The sequence below is a fragment of the Camelina sativa genome, chromosome 8 (assembly GCF_030686135.1).
Source record: "Camelina sativa cultivar CO46 ecotype springtype chromosome 8, ASM3068613v1".
Classification (NCBI taxonomy): domain Eukaryota; kingdom Viridiplantae; phylum Streptophyta; class Magnoliopsida; order Brassicales; family Brassicaceae; genus Camelina; species Camelina sativa.
Genome location: NC_141887.1, coordinates 21,256,668 through 21,271,294, shown reverse-complemented (window position 1 = coordinate 21,271,294; position 14,627 = coordinate 21,256,668). Strand labels below are relative to the sequence as shown.

The window sequence follows — 14,627 nt, the reverse complement described above, 5'->3', positions numbered from 1 at the left end:
AATTTTTTGGATCATATCATGTTTGAGTCTGCATCCATCTATTTGCATAGAAAAACCCAAAAAAAATTGAAAAAAAAATCGAAAACTTTCACAAAAACACAGTGTTCATGTAGTTTGCACTTGCATATCAAGATTGAGTCTAGTGTTATTCATACAGGGTTGTTGCATTTAGCATAGGGGTTGATGATGATTGTAACCTTGGTAGCATGCTGAATTCAATAGGATAGGATTAAGGCCCTTGTTATTAATTCTTTGATGCTTGTTGATTGAACTTGAAATGTAAGACTGAACCAGGTTTTGAATTCTCAAAATTGCATTCTAGTCTTGATTGAAGCATGTTTTGAATTGACGTCATTCCCTATCTATCTGAACCTAATCCTGACTTGCAATTATCTTGTTATGCATTGAACTTGAACTAATGGATATCATATACATACTTGGATTGTCTATCACATTTTTACCACCATTGTCAATCCAAGTAGCTGATTCCCATTTTTGGAACAGTTCCCTGCACCCTTAACCAACCGTTCTTTCAAGCCAATTGTATTCTTGAGTGTCAGGTCTTTTCCGAGTTGAGCTTGTTAGAAAGTGTTAGGTTCTAACCGACAAGAGTAGGATCCTGTGTAGTTCTAGTTCACGTTATCCGGACTAGTAGGACTTGGTGAAAACTCAATTTTGGGTATTGGGTATGGATTTGTGCAGAAAAGTAAAGGGTAGAAAGTCTTAAAAGATTAGACAAAGAAAAGAAAGTAAAAATGCTTAAGATGTCTAGAGTTCTTAGAAGAAAAGAAAAGGAATCATAGTGATAATAAAGATTTCCCAACCCGCTAGAATGAAAAGAAATGAACTCCTCCTAAAACTAAGTGTAAAGAGTTTGAGATGATGTTTCTGAAGAAGGGTAGAGATAGGACCAACTTCTGGGTTAGAATGTTAGGGCTGAGTTTTCTTGTGGACCTTTGGGTAGACAGGGCACTGCTCTTGTATGTATCAGTTGGTTTCAACCTTTAGCCTTCTTTTAAGCTCAACTCATTTTCGTGAGAGAACCTTATTCTGTATTGATAAAACCACTTCGTCCTTGATCTTTCACCCTAGCCAAATGAGTTCAATGACATTGTTTAGCTTGATTCACGGTTCTCTGTTAATGAATGTTAAAGGAAATGATTGATAGGATTGCATGTGTAGATTAAAGATCGGAATCGTTTCAACAAAGTTTTTAAATAAAGTCCATTCACCATTCATCATAGAACTAAGAACAAAGATCTTGATTTTAACTACTCTATTCAGCCTGTTTTAGGTTCTGAGACCCCATCTTCACACCTCTCTTCCATACTTTATTCTTGATCGTTTGCTTGAGGGCAAGCAAAGACTAAGTTTGGGGGAGTTGATATGTCTATATTTTGTCTCTCCCTATCATGCATTTAGCTAGGATAACTCATTTTTTTGCATCATTTTCTAGTCTTTTCTATACACTTTGCATTTCTAGGTAGTTCTTGCATCATCCTTGCATACATTGTGCATTTCGGAGTATTTCAGGTATCTAGGAGACGTCGGGTATGCATCACTAGACCCATCCGCTGCACAACATTCCCAGAACCGTCTCTCGAGCCAATCTCACAACCCCGACCGAGCCCCTCTCTCGAGCCAGTCTCATCCACTCGATCGAGCCACCCCGTTCGAGCCGTTCCACTCGAGTGGGATTTAGCTTTCTATGTCTTCATCAAAGTTGTAGGTAATTGAATCATATTTCCAATGCCATTTCAAGCAAATTGGAGGTGTGGTTCAAGAGTTATCATCGTTTTAGTGGATGCATATACACCCAGCTCGAGCCAAATCCACTCTGGATCGAGCCAACACCACTCTGGTTCGAGCTAACACCCCTCCACTCCACCCAATCGACCTTGCTCGAGCCAGTCTCACCACGCATCACTCTACCTCACTCGAGCCATCTGGGTCGAGCCACTGGACGCACACCGACTCGTTCGCACATGTCAGGAAGACGTTCCGTTTTACACGCTTCAGGAGATTCCCAAACCGACTCTTCACCTTGTCGTTTTAAGTTTTAGGAATTTACATGTTTTTACTATAAATACATTTTGTTAAGTCTTGGCTGAAGACATCTTTTATCTCGTTTTTGTTTTTAAGGTTTTACCTAGCCACCTAAAACGTTCTAAAACTTTGTATCCCGATACCTTTTATTTTTATTCAGTTTTTGCACGTGATTTCTTCTACAAAGTTGTTCTTCCCATTTTTATCTATCTAATGATGCTTGATTCAATGTTTTATGAGTTTGCATCGTTGATGATGATTTCTAGATCCGAGTAGTGTCATAGTTCTTGGGGATGGGATAGACTAGGTAGAGGATCTTAGGATGTAGGGTGTTTAAGCTTTGATTTGTATGATTCCCTGAAATACTAGTTTCTCTCTGATCAATTGGAACTAGGTCTTAGACATTTCCACACCCAAAAGGTGTTCGATGAAATGTGTGACCAACTAGTGCCAGAGACTTATGTTCATAACCTAAGAGATTAGTTGTCTAGGATGTTTGTTGACATGAATGAACTTGTTTGTCATGCCTGCTTGATCATGTTTCTCTAGCGAGAGCTAGGTTTGGAAGTGGTTGAGTCTGAGTAGCTTCTGTCAAGAGATTGTATTAGCTAAGTTGTGATGTTCATTGTTTAGGGATAGTTTGCTTGCAGCATGTTAAACACTCTGTAAACTAGGATACTCCACCGACATCGATTACCCCATCCTTAGGACTTCTATCTTTTTGATTGATATTGCATTCCTGAGACCGTTTCTGATCCTGCTATCTAGTTCATGCTTAGAATCGTATTTGCTTTTTACTCATATTTACTTCTTGTCATACATTTTCGTTTCTAGTTTTGTACCTCATTTCCGTTTTGTATTCTGATCATTCTAGGATTGTTAGAAAAACTCTCTTTTTGAATTGGCTTAACTTGTGATTTATTGATTGCATCTTGAGTGGTAGCACCATCCCATTTGGATTGACACCTTAAGTACTACAACACATAAGGTTAATTGAACCTGCTAGGACATACAAAAATCCTAGTATCATGTAGTTTCTTCTGTGTTCTTCTGAACTTGTGGTTCGGTAACTGGCATATGCTGGATTTTCTGTTCATCATCTTCTATGGGAACCAGTACAGGTCTACTCTTGTCATCAAATACCACATTAACAGAGTCAACCACCATTCTTGTTCTCTTGTTAAAAACCCTATAGGTTGTACTGTTAGTGGCATATCCCAAGAACAATCCTTCATCACTTCTAGAATCAAACTTTCCCAAACGATCCTTATCATTTAGTATGTAACACACACAACCAAAAATGTGAAAGTAAGCTAAGTTAGGTGTTTTTCCTTTCCATATCTCATAGGTAGTGGTCTTAGTACCAGGTTTAACATATACTCTATTGATGACATAGCATGCATTACTCAGTGCCTCTGCCCAGAATTTTTGCGGAACATTATTGCCAAGAAGCATAGCTCGAGCCATTTCCTGTAAAGTCCTATTCTTCCGTTCTAGAACCCCATTATGTTGTGGTGTTCTCGGTGCAGCATACTGATGTCGAATTCCTTGTCTATGACAGAATCTTTCAAACTCCTCATTCTGAAACTCACCTCCATGATCACTCCTGATTTGAACAATACTTCCTTTCTCAGTTTGAAGTTGTAGTGCAAGTATTTTAAAGCTTTCTACGGCTTCTGACTTCTCCCTTAAGAACTGTACCCATGTATATCTTGAGAAGTCATCTACCGAGAAAAAATGTACTTCTTCCCATTTATGCTTTCTACTTGTACTGGCCCCATGAGATCCATATGGATTAATTCAAGCACCCTTTTTGAGGCTATGTCTGAAACTCTTTTATGATTCACCTTTATTTTCTTTCCTTTGTTACATGCTTCACACACAGAATCAAGTTTATCACCAAGTTTAGGGATCCCTCGGACCAAACCTCCATTAACAATCTTAACCAGACTCTACACATTCATATGTCCCAATCTCTTTTGCCAGAGTTCAACTTCAGATACAGTTGCAGCTAAGCATGTTGACGAGGGTTTCCACATGTAGCAATTGTTCCCAGACCTAATCCCCAACAACACAGTATTGTTGTTTTCATCTACTGCTTGACAATCGATTTTTGTGAAAATCACTCTCAGACCTTCATCACATAATTGACTTATGCTGATCAGATTTTCTTTAAGTCCCTCAACAAAGTACACATTGATCAATAATGGCTAATTATTATCCTCAAGTTGTCCTTTACCTCTAATGAAGCCTTTTCCACCATCACCGAAGGTTACTTTTCCACCTGGGACTTGTTCATAAGCTGATAGGATGTTTGGATTTCCAGTCATATGACGTGAACAGCCGCTATCAAAATACCAAGGATCACCACCTTCACTACTTGCTGTTGTAAATGCTACTTGTTCTCTAGAGTCTTCTTCCTCAAATGTTATTCTAGAGATATTACAACAAAGATTGATTTCTTCAGTCTCTTGAAGTGCTAAATCATACATCCTTTCATTGTCTTCTGAATTCTTACTGTAAAGATCCCTTTTAGATACCCAGAATTGACAAAAGTAAAGTGGATCGATGAAACATTTTCTTGCCATCCAAAGCTCCTTGATTTTGTTCTTAAACTTGTAGCAAAAAGATCGGACATGCCCAGTTTTGCCACAGTGATAACACCCATAGATCCTATGTCTTTGTCGTGGTTTGGTCCAATCTATTTGCTTAGATTGATGTTGTGTGTTCCTGGTTGGTGCTACAGAGACCTTCTGTTGTACCACTTTTTCCAGAATTCTTGACTCTGTTTCATGATTTGCATATGCTTTTAACAAAATTTACTGATTTATCCTGAGATAGCAGCTCCACAGTCTCCTCCTTGTGGTAGCCCAGACCTCGATGTTGAGATCCTACAATTCCCATTGATAAAATCTCATCAAGCTTTTGACCTCCATTGTTCAACATTCTGATTTTTTGTGGTTCTCATTCAGCTCACTTTCTAAGCTTGTTGATCTTTCCTTCTCCAAACCATACTTTTCTTGTAAATTTTTGAATTTTTTCTCAAACAGTTCCTTTTCAGTAGGAGGAAGTTCCTCACCAATCCATCCTTCAGCCTTCCTTTCTTCCAGCATATTGACTATGGCTTCCAATTTCAGTTTATCTTTGACAAGAAGCAGTTTTTCATTGCACAACTGAACCCAATTGTCATACAAGACACAATAGCTCTCTTTTGTAATAGACTCCTCATCATCATCATCATCATCATCATCTGAGCTTTCAACTGGTACATCATCGCTCTTGACACTGAACGCAAATAGATTAAGCATTCCTTCTTCTTCATCACTTTCTGACTCTGAATCGCTATAGCTTAGAAAATACTTATTCTTTGCTTTTTGCAGATTTGGACATTCTGTTTTCAAATGACCAATCCCTTTACACTCAAAGCATTTCATCTCCTTCCTTTTTGCCAAAGGACATTCAGGTTTGTAGTGTCAAAAACCACTGCACTCGTGACATTGCACATCTTTTCTATGCTCAGCCTTTTCCTTTTCAGTCCTGTTGGAACGATTGTTAGGTTTATCGCCATCATTTCTGTTCCATCGAGAAAACTCTCTTCCTTGACCTTTTTCAACACGCTTCAAAGCCTTTCCAAATTTCCTTGCCATTAAGGACATGTTCTCCTTTATCTCTTTCAACTGGTCACTTGTGTCATCAGCCTTGAAAGCAATTCCTTTGCCGTGAATTCTCAGTTCTTCAGCAACTTCCATCTCTTCAGACTTTAGCATACCACTAAATCTACAAACTTTAAGGTATCCGTATTTCCAGAGACCCTCATGACTGCTTTGTGAGCTGCGTATTTGGAAGGCAAGCACCTAATAAAATTTTTAACCATCTTCGTATTATTGTAGATTTTACCAAGATTCTTCGCCTCATTTGCGATAGCACTCATCTTATCACTGAACTGAGAGATAGTTTCTTCTGGATCCATCCTTAACACTTCAAATTGAGAAGCAAGCTGATCCAACCTTGTTCGTTTGACACTTGAGTTACCTTCATGTGACTTTTCCAGAATATCCCAAGCATCTTTGGCTGACTCGCACCCTTGAACTAGTTTAAATTCATCATCGTTTACAGCTCCAAATATAGCATTAAGAGCTCTAGCATTATACTTTGACAAGCTCTTCTCCTCTACCGTCCAGCGAGCCTTAGGCTTAGTGATTTTGTCACCAGCTTCAGTTTTCTTATAAGGAGGTTCCCAGCCTTCCTCAACAGTCGTCCAAGCATCCTCTCCTAGATTACGGATCAACTGAACCATTCGGACCTTCCAGCGACCATAACCTCTATCATCCAGCATCACAGGCTTCTGAAGCATCATTAATTCATTAACTGAATCCATCTCTGTCTCAAGATCTCAACCTGTTTCGAGTATCAAGCTCTCGTCGATTGATCGCTCTGATACCAATTGTAAAAACAAGATGCACACATCTCAAAAAGCTTGTTTAATCTTAAAAGGAGTGTAAACAAAATGAAAAGAACTTCTTTCTCTTATTAAGAATCTCTTAAACAACCTTACAAGGAGTGTTTAATCAGTTTTACACACAGCTCAAAAAGCTTGTCACTGACCAATTTTTAATCTATGCAAAAACCAAAAGAACCTAAAAGCTTATTTTGATTAAGACTCTTATGAAAAATCCCTAATCGGCCAAATCACATGTTTGCCTTAATAAAACAATATATAGAATACATCCCATGACCTATTTTGCTAATCAAGATAAGTTCAAATCTTCTTTGCATATATCTTTTGCACCAATCAAAGAATCTCCAATAGTATAGCCACATTACGTAATATCCGTTGTTGGTTAAACGCGTGAACCAATCTTCCAAAATCCTACAGACCAGCATTGTAGTATTCAGAAACCTTTATGCTTTCACTATATAGCTCGGTGCTACGAGTCCCACCAGCTCCCGGATCAGGATGGTCAGCGAGGAGCAATAAATAATTAAGAGATTTTTTTTATTTATATGTGGGGTAATAAATAATTAAGAGATTTGTCTTTATTTATATGTGGGTATGCATGTGTGAGTATGTACGTAGATATGCGTACGCGTGTGATCATATTTACGATCAACAGCTTAATGGATAATGCAATAATAATTACGTTGGTTAAGTATGTGCTGGATTCGTTTCTCTCTTTCTGGCCATACTTAACTAAGTAAAATGAAGAACACTGTCGGTAGAACTTTTCAAAAATCAAGATCTTGAATAATAGATGATAGATCACTACTTTTCAAGTCAACGAGGAGTTGATAATTTTAAGGTTTTATAGTAGACAGACAAAGTAGAAACACGAAAAAATGTAGTGGGAACATTATTGTTCAAATTTCTTTGACAAGCTTGTGGGTTGAAGAACTATATATGGCATTTGTCTTCTATATATGTCAAAAACAAATATACGTAAACAGTATTCTGAAAAGAATCATAAATTTGCCACAAACATACAAATGTGTGTGTATTATATCTGACGTGCAAGCGACTAGGTCCAGCAGTTCAACTAAGAAGGGTTTAAAGATGAGAGGAAAAAAACTTTTGACAACAATTTATACAAAAATATTATAAATAATAACATATGATTTATATTCATGATCAATACGAAGAAAAGTAATAAATCAAAATTAACCCCGAGTTGGATGAAAGGTAGGTAGATTGCATAATATGTGAACCTTCACATTAAAAATTATTGATAACAAGATCGAAAAAAGATTTTTGTTGTCTTTTAGAAACTATAGATTGATAGGAGCTTGTGATATAGACCAGACGTCAGGACTTTGAAAAAAAATATTTATAAAACATTGTATTTTTTTTCTTGCAATATATAAAATTTTGATATGTATATACAAATTGGAACCACTCGTACGTGTTTGAAACATTACATGTACTTTAGACTTTTCTTGTACTAGATCAACTCAAATATTTAGATCCGTTTACGATGCACATAAATTTTAGAAAGAACATCGTGTGTGTTCTTTTAGACATTAAAGCTATGTACTGTAGTAGAGGCGACCGGTCTTGGACAAAATGTAAACTATTGTGATGGATGTGGGTAAATAGATTGAAAACGTAAAACAAAGACACAATTTGCGTGGTTTACCGACGAAATTATTGACTATGCCTAAGGATTAGAAATTTAGAACGAACAAAATATTTCTAGAAAAACATTGACTCGCTAACCATGCAATTTGGAATGCAATTGCTTTCTCACACTTTTAACTAAGAGCACCTCTCTATTCATTAAAAGTTCCACTATTAATTAAGGGGACTTTCAACAAAAGTGAATTGTCTTTATTTTTAAATTAGTAAGCAAACCATATGAATTGACAGATCCATCGACAAGAAGTTTCCTACGTTCGTAACGTGTCCCTCTCTATTAAATTAAATCACTCCTATTGCCTCCAAATTTGTGGTCAACGCCTTTTTTTTTTTTTTTTTTGAGATTAAGATATTTTGCGTACGTTTCCAACTATTACTTTTCCATGTGATGATTGATTTGGATAAGACACAGGAGCTCATATTAAACAAAAGATTGTATATTTCTTATGATGCATTTTTTGCCTTAAATGAAATAACTTCAATTTTTTGAGGAATTTTTACATGGTATAAGCGTTTACGAATTTGATGAAAGTGACTAAGCATTAAAACACAGCCTCTAAAGTGTGGCAAGCAAAGCCTCTTGCGATCAAAACTAGCCGCACTACTAATAGTAGTCTACTATAGTTAAGAAAATTCACTTTCTTCTCAGCGTAAAGCTTGCCCCGTTTGGATCGAGTTCTTTTTTCGAAACAAGAAGTCTTCTGCTGCCAAGAGGTGGTAGGCGAGTGGTAGGGCCAGCATGGGTGAAAGGGTGAAAACTCCCACATTCCAAGTTTGAACCTTCTCTGTGCTGTTAACAACGAAAAGTCTGTCAACTGGACCCCGATCCAATTGGTTTATTTGGTAATCAGATATATAGGCGGTCTGACTACCTCTAGGCATTAGTCGGAAAGCAAAAAAAAATTAAGATTAGGCAGTGTGGTAGTCCAACACCTAAGTGTTAGCGACTGAGTCCAAATGGTAGCATTTTGGTGTGATCCGCTAGGGCAGACCGGATCAGCCGATCGAGTATATATAAAAAACAAAGAACTCTTTTGCTTGAGTTTCTCCCAAGTCCCAACGTATTAGAAAATTACTTAGCCAGATGGTTTCGTTATTTCTAACAGTAAAACATCGAAGCGGATTCCACAATGCTTTTTATTGCTTCACAAGAGTTTCTATTTCCCTACTTGCATGTATCTTCAATTCTTTCAATCTCTATGTTTTGCACTCTAATTTTGAAATGATGTAGCAAGATGAATAAAAGTATTATAAATATAGAAAAAAGGTCATGAGAGATGGGTGAACCTTACAATGTATGGATGTGTTGCTACGAACAAGAAGAAATTTTACGTTAACAAACAATGTACGCTACAAGGTTGCAAGTATATGATTCTATATGCTATGATGATTATTGTATACGTATTTGTGATGGACTTTACTGAGTAATCCTCTTTTCTTTCTTTGTCAAGTTAGGATGAGAATCGTGAATACTTATGTAAATCTTCATCTCCCTGTGTGGTTCAAGGACTCCAGTTTTTATTTGAGACTTGTTTTACTATCTATATTGGTTTTATGACGTTTTTAAGAGTTGTGACTTGTGAGGAAGACAAGTTTAACCTAGTGGTTTTCAATGAAGAAAGTTTCTAAAAATAAGATTTAAAAAGGCATGTGGCATCCCATCTCTGAGGTAAAAGGAGAAGGATGTTAGATCACTTATTTTAAGACTGATGTTAGATTTTTTTTTTTTGTCAAACAGACTGATGTTCGATAAGATTTTACAATCTCATTATATTTTGTGTGGATCTTAAAGAAGTTCCTAAACTTTATGTGGTTTGAGTTTTGATCGCTAAACTTTGTTAAACCATAGATCCATCACCCCAAAAAACCAAGAAATCCACTAGTCATTTATCTTAGACACCAATCTAAAAACAAAACTTTTGCGTTAGTCAATCACATAGTAAAGTCTCCCAATAGACAAAATTAGTACACATAAAAGGTATGTGGTTTTGCATTATTGGAGCACAAATTGACTTAGAAGAAGTTACCTTAAGTGAAGTCTTTTTATTCGGGCTTAGCCTAGTGGCTAGTGGACACAATGGTCCATATATCCCACTAACACCATCAACCGATGAAATCCACGCTAGCTAAAATTTCTAACGTATAACTTCGGCTGGAATCATATCAGTTTGAAATTTTTTACGTAGTTCAAAATTACAGAAATAACCCCTTACTTCAATATAAAACCCATGATAAATATTAACAAAAGATCAGACACACACAGACATAAAATAATAGAACCAACAAAAGATGGCAAACATCTCTCACTCGACGTTCATATTCTCCATCATTTTCCTCATCTCCACTGCGACTGCTGCCACATTCGACATTCTTAATCGATGTAGCTACACCGTGTGGGCCGCCGCTAGCCCCGGAGGAGGTCAGCGTCTAAATGCTGGCCAGTCATGGAGGTTAGATGTTGCGGCCGGCACTAAAATGGCGCGGATTTGGGGTCGGACCAACTGTAACTTTGATTCCTCGGGTCGTGGCCGATGCCAAACCGGTGATTGTAGTGGTGGACTTCAATGTACTGGTTGGGGCCAGCCTCCAAACACGTTGGCTGAGTATGCTTTAAACCAATACAATAACTTAGACTTCTATGACATCTCACTTGTCGATGGATTTAACATCCCTATGGAGTTTAGGTAAGAGAATATATCATCATAAATATAAATATGAAAAATTTCCCAAAAGTAATTTTCTTTGTCTATATTTCAAAATGTTTCATTATGATAATCTTTTGTCGGTGTGTTGTATTGTTTCCAGCCCAACAAGCTCGAATTGCAAGCGGATAATATGCAACGCGGACATAAATGGACAGTGTCCGAACGAGTTGAGAGCCCCGGGCGGTTGCAATAACCCGTGTACGGTTTATAGGTCAAACCAGTATTGTTGTACGAACGGGCAAGGTTCATGTAGTAGCACTGGATTCTCAAGATTCTTCAAACAGAGATGTCCCGACGCCTACAGCTATCCACAAGACGACCCAACCAGCACTTTCACTTGCACCAACACTAACTACAGGGTCGTGTTTTGTCCTTAGGGCTAAGCTCGGTGCTACGGGTCTCCAGCTCCTCTTTGGTTACCAATTAGCATTAAATAATTAAGAGCCTCGTCTCTGTGGTATGTCTGTAAGTGTGTGTACGCTTGTGATCAATATCTACCATCATGGATAAATAATAAAGCAATAATAATTACGTTGGTCACCTATGTGCTGGACTCTAGAAAAATCACTCCTACGTACTCCAAATTGTATGGTCAACGTCTAGAGATGTTTGTCAACTGTAACACTCCATCTAGGCTAAAAGTATCCCTTTGGTCACAAAATCAACCTCAAATTAAATCACTTTTACAAACCACAAATAACAATAAACAAGAATCAGTGGAGCGTACAACAATAATCACTGATACTAAGGGGAGCAGTGAAGCAAATGCTATAAACAAAGATGTTTACTTTGATCTCTTGCATGAATCCCATAGAGAGCCTAAATCAACATTACCTCCTGAGAGTACAATTCCTATGTTTTGGCAATCGCTCAAAGAAGGATTACTACGGAAACTATTTGATAAAACTGCTGCTAGGCCAATAGCACCACTTGGTTCTACAGAGACCTTTAGTATCTCATAGCACATTCTCATGGCTTCAATTATTTCACAATCTTCCAAGGTTATCACATCATCTACCAGGTCTCTCACCACCGGCCTGATAGCAAATAAGACGTTTTGAGAAGGAATGATACAGATTTTGAAACAAATTTAGCCATTTAGGTTATAAGAGTAAGAATTAATTTACCATGTGAAATCTCCAAGAGAAGCTCGAAGGCCATCGGCTATTGTATTAGTCACAGGTAAAGTGATGATTTTACCAGCGACCTTAGACTGAGCCGCATCATCAGCTCCTTTAGGTTCAGCGGCTACAATTCGGATGCTAGGCTTAATCGACTTGGCAGCAAGCGCCACACCAGATATCAATCCACCACCGCTTATCGGCACAACTATAGCATCAATCTCTTGGATTTGCTCTAGCAGTTCCAATGCAATTGTACCCTGACCACTGTTACAAGAACCATAACCTGAACTAAATACTCACCGTAACGCATTTATGGCAGAAAAATGAGAGTTATCTCGTCAAAGAACAAAGAATCCCATATTAAAACAGAGATGATTCCTTCAACATAGTATTATTCCTAATATGCACTTTTGTGTAAGAAAATTGAAATAACTTAAATTTTGGAGGATATAGTTCCCTGTTGTGTTAATGAGCCCACTCAAGAGATTCAAAGTTCTATCTTTCTAGCAAAATAAGGCTTTCGTGAGTAACATACATTTGAGAACTGAACATATAACACCAACTTAGAGAAGCAGAATACCTGATAATGCGTCCATCATTATATGGGTGGATGAGAACTGAACCAGTTTCCTGCAAAACTTTTGAAGCCACTGTCTCTCTAGAATACATAGTTGATTCACTCCATATAACCTCACCACCATAACGGATCACATTATCAACTTTGCACTGTGGAGCTCCTTTGGGTACAACAATATACGCCGGGATTCCCTGCATCTTCGCAGCCAAAGACAACGCAGCAGCATGGTTTCCACTGATAGAAGAAATCAACAGTAAGAGAGATGAACACTACTAAGTCTATCAGTTTCTATAAGGCACAAACGAAATCAGTAAACAATAAAAGCATTAATCTTTCATAGTATGGAAACAAAACCTGCTGTGTGTTACAACCCCTTTGGCTGCTTGTTCAGGATCAAGCGACAAAACAGCATTACAAGCTCCACGGAATTTGAAAGCTCCACTGATTTCCACAATAAAGCAGAAATGTAGATGATCAGATATTCGATAAGAAGTTTCCTCTGACAATACAGCATTAGTACATACTAAGTCCATCCCCTCACCCTTTTTGAAAGCACTCACACTTAAAGAACAAGCTTCTTCCGGAGATGGTATTCAAAGATTCAGATGTTAGCACCGGAGTTATGTGTATATACGGCTTAATACGCTCATGAGCTTCCTTTATAGATGATATATCAGCAGCATACTTCTCTCTATTTGCTTCCATTTCTAAAAACATACAAAGAAACTTCATTATCACTTAACCAACTTCCTACTTATCAGAAACACCATATCCTCACTCATCCAACATTACTTCAAATTTGAGTAAAAATGTTACCTTGAAATTGCGAAAGTGGGTAAATTACAAAAAGCTTCTTGCTTGCTTACAAAAAGGCTGAAACTTTTCAATTTCAAAAGCGTTTTGCTTACAAAAGACTGAAACTTTTCAATTACAAAACCTTCAGCATATGACATTTGCAATTTACTTTCGATTAATAAATAAACCCTTAAGCATCAGAAACACACGAATTGAAAACAAAGGAGAGTCCATGTCCCCAAAACTGTAAGTAATTGAAACCAAGAAAGGAGAAAAGAACAAACCTAGTTTCTCAAATTAGGTCTTAGAAATTGGGAATTTTCAATTTTTCCCAGTTTCAATGGAATGGAATTACAGATTCGAGAGGACGTAGACGTTTCTTCAAAGACAGCACGATGTTATGGAACTATAAAATAGATTGTCATGCTGTTTTGTGTCACAAGAAACGTCATGCATTGTCTGTCTATATTAATAAAAGTAAAACTATCACATACTGTATTTAGTCCATGTGCTTTTTACGTTGACTGCTCTAGTAAAACAGGTGAGGACTTGTCTGTGAGTTAGGAAAATCCAAATCTTTCAAATTTTAATCATGTGAGTTAGGAAAATAATTTGTTTACATTTGTATATTGATCATCTGACCAAATCTTTCAATCTCATATGATTTAGTTGACTATTTTCTCCACTAAAACATTTTATATCCGTTCTAATTTTGTTACTACGGTAATTTAATAATTTCCCGCTTCCTTAATATATAGATGCATGCACACAAATGTATTTTCGGATGATAAAATAGTCTCTTTAATCATCACTAGATTTTAATAATTATTAATCTAAAGTCCCGCTTCCTTAAATATATATATGCGGACCCGGTATAGGGTGGGACAACTTTTTAATAATTATTAAAAAAATTATGTTATATCTTTTTTATTTGTTTTAATATGTTATGAATAATATTTAGATTCTACAATTTTAGATAAATTGTATTTTTTTCTGTGTTTGATATCAGGTCAGATTGGTGTAACATCTTCCGTTAACTTATCTGATATCAAAATAAAATATTTTGTATATTTTAGTATAACAACCCATGAAATTCTATATAAGAAATTTGGTGAGAAATGCCATCGTAACTAAAGTTGTGAGAAATGCTAGTTTTTTTCTTAACTTTTCGATTATGCCATTTTTTATTTGTGTGCCATAAGAGTAAAAGGCTATATTATCCCTATAAGAAAGAAGAGAGAAAAAACTAG

General features: G+C 36.9%; 2 protein-coding genes and 1 pseudogene across 4 annotated transcripts; 1 reads left to right on the top strand and 2 right to left on the bottom strand.

Annotated features, from left to right (window-relative positions):
• Positions 1 to 4,836: 4,836 nt before the first annotated feature.
• On the bottom strand, positions 4,837 to 6,424 carry LOC147940267 (uncharacterized; annotated as a pseudogene).
• Positions 6,425 to 10,426: 4,002 nt separating this feature from the next.
• LOC147940266 (osmotin-like protein OSM34) lies at positions 10,427 to 11,425 on the top strand. The gene is made up of 2 exons (XM_087463340.1): positions 10,427 to 10,860; positions 10,982 to 11,425. Exons 1-2 carry the CDS (start codon positions 10,466 to 10,468, stop codon positions 11,256 to 11,258), a joined length of 672 nt encoding a protein of 223 aa, XP_087319466.1. The 5' UTR covers positions 10,427 to 10,465; the 3' UTR covers positions 11,259 to 11,425.
• A 104-nt stretch (positions 11,426 to 11,529) lies between these two features.
• Positions 11,530 to 13,779, bottom strand: LOC147940265 (serine racemase-like). Of its 3 annotated transcripts, none has more exons than XM_087463338.1 (6): positions 13,662 to 13,779; positions 13,124 to 13,289; positions 12,937 to 13,023; positions 12,586 to 12,816; positions 12,009 to 12,269; positions 11,530 to 11,918 (listed from the first exon to the last, which is right to left on the bottom strand). In XM_087463338.1, the coding sequence occupies exons 2-6, from the start codon at positions 13,285 to 13,287 to the stop codon at positions 11,666 to 11,668; spliced, it is 996 nt and encodes a 331-aa protein (XP_087319464.1). In that variant the 5' UTR covers positions 13,288 to 13,289; positions 13,662 to 13,779; the 3' UTR covers positions 11,530 to 11,665. The 3 variants fall into 3 exon arrangements, with proteins under 3 accessions (XP_087319464.1, XP_087319465.1, XP_087319463.1); XM_087463339.1 differs by having other exon boundaries at positions 13,399 to 13,738; XM_087463337.1 differs by lacking the exon at positions 13,662 to 13,779 and having other exon boundaries at positions 13,124 to 13,350.
• Between the last annotated feature and the right edge of the window lie 848 nt (positions 13,780 to 14,627).

Bases quoted from the DNA above. Each gene is read 5' to 3' on its own strand.
- LOC147940266 (XM_087463340.1), top strand. From the start codon at position 10,466: ATGGCAAACATCTCTCACTCGACGTTCATATTCTCCATCATTTTCCTC. The intron at 10,861-10,981 runs GTAAGAGAATAT...TATTGTTTCCAG, and splicing joins AACATCCCTATGGAGTTTAG to CCCAACAAGCTCGAATTGCA.
- LOC147940265 (XM_087463337.1), bottom strand. From the start codon at position 13,314: ATGAAGTTTCTTTGTATGTTTTTAGAAATGGAAGCAAATAGAGAGAAG. The intron at 13,024-13,123 runs GTGAGGGGATGG...TGTGGAAATCAG, and splicing joins TGTGAGTGCTTTCAAAAAGG to TGGAGCTTTCAAATTCCGTG. The intron at 11,919-12,008 runs GTAAATTAATTC...ATTTGCTATCAG, and splicing joins TCTCTTGGAGATTTCACATG to GCCGGTGGTGAGAGACCTGG.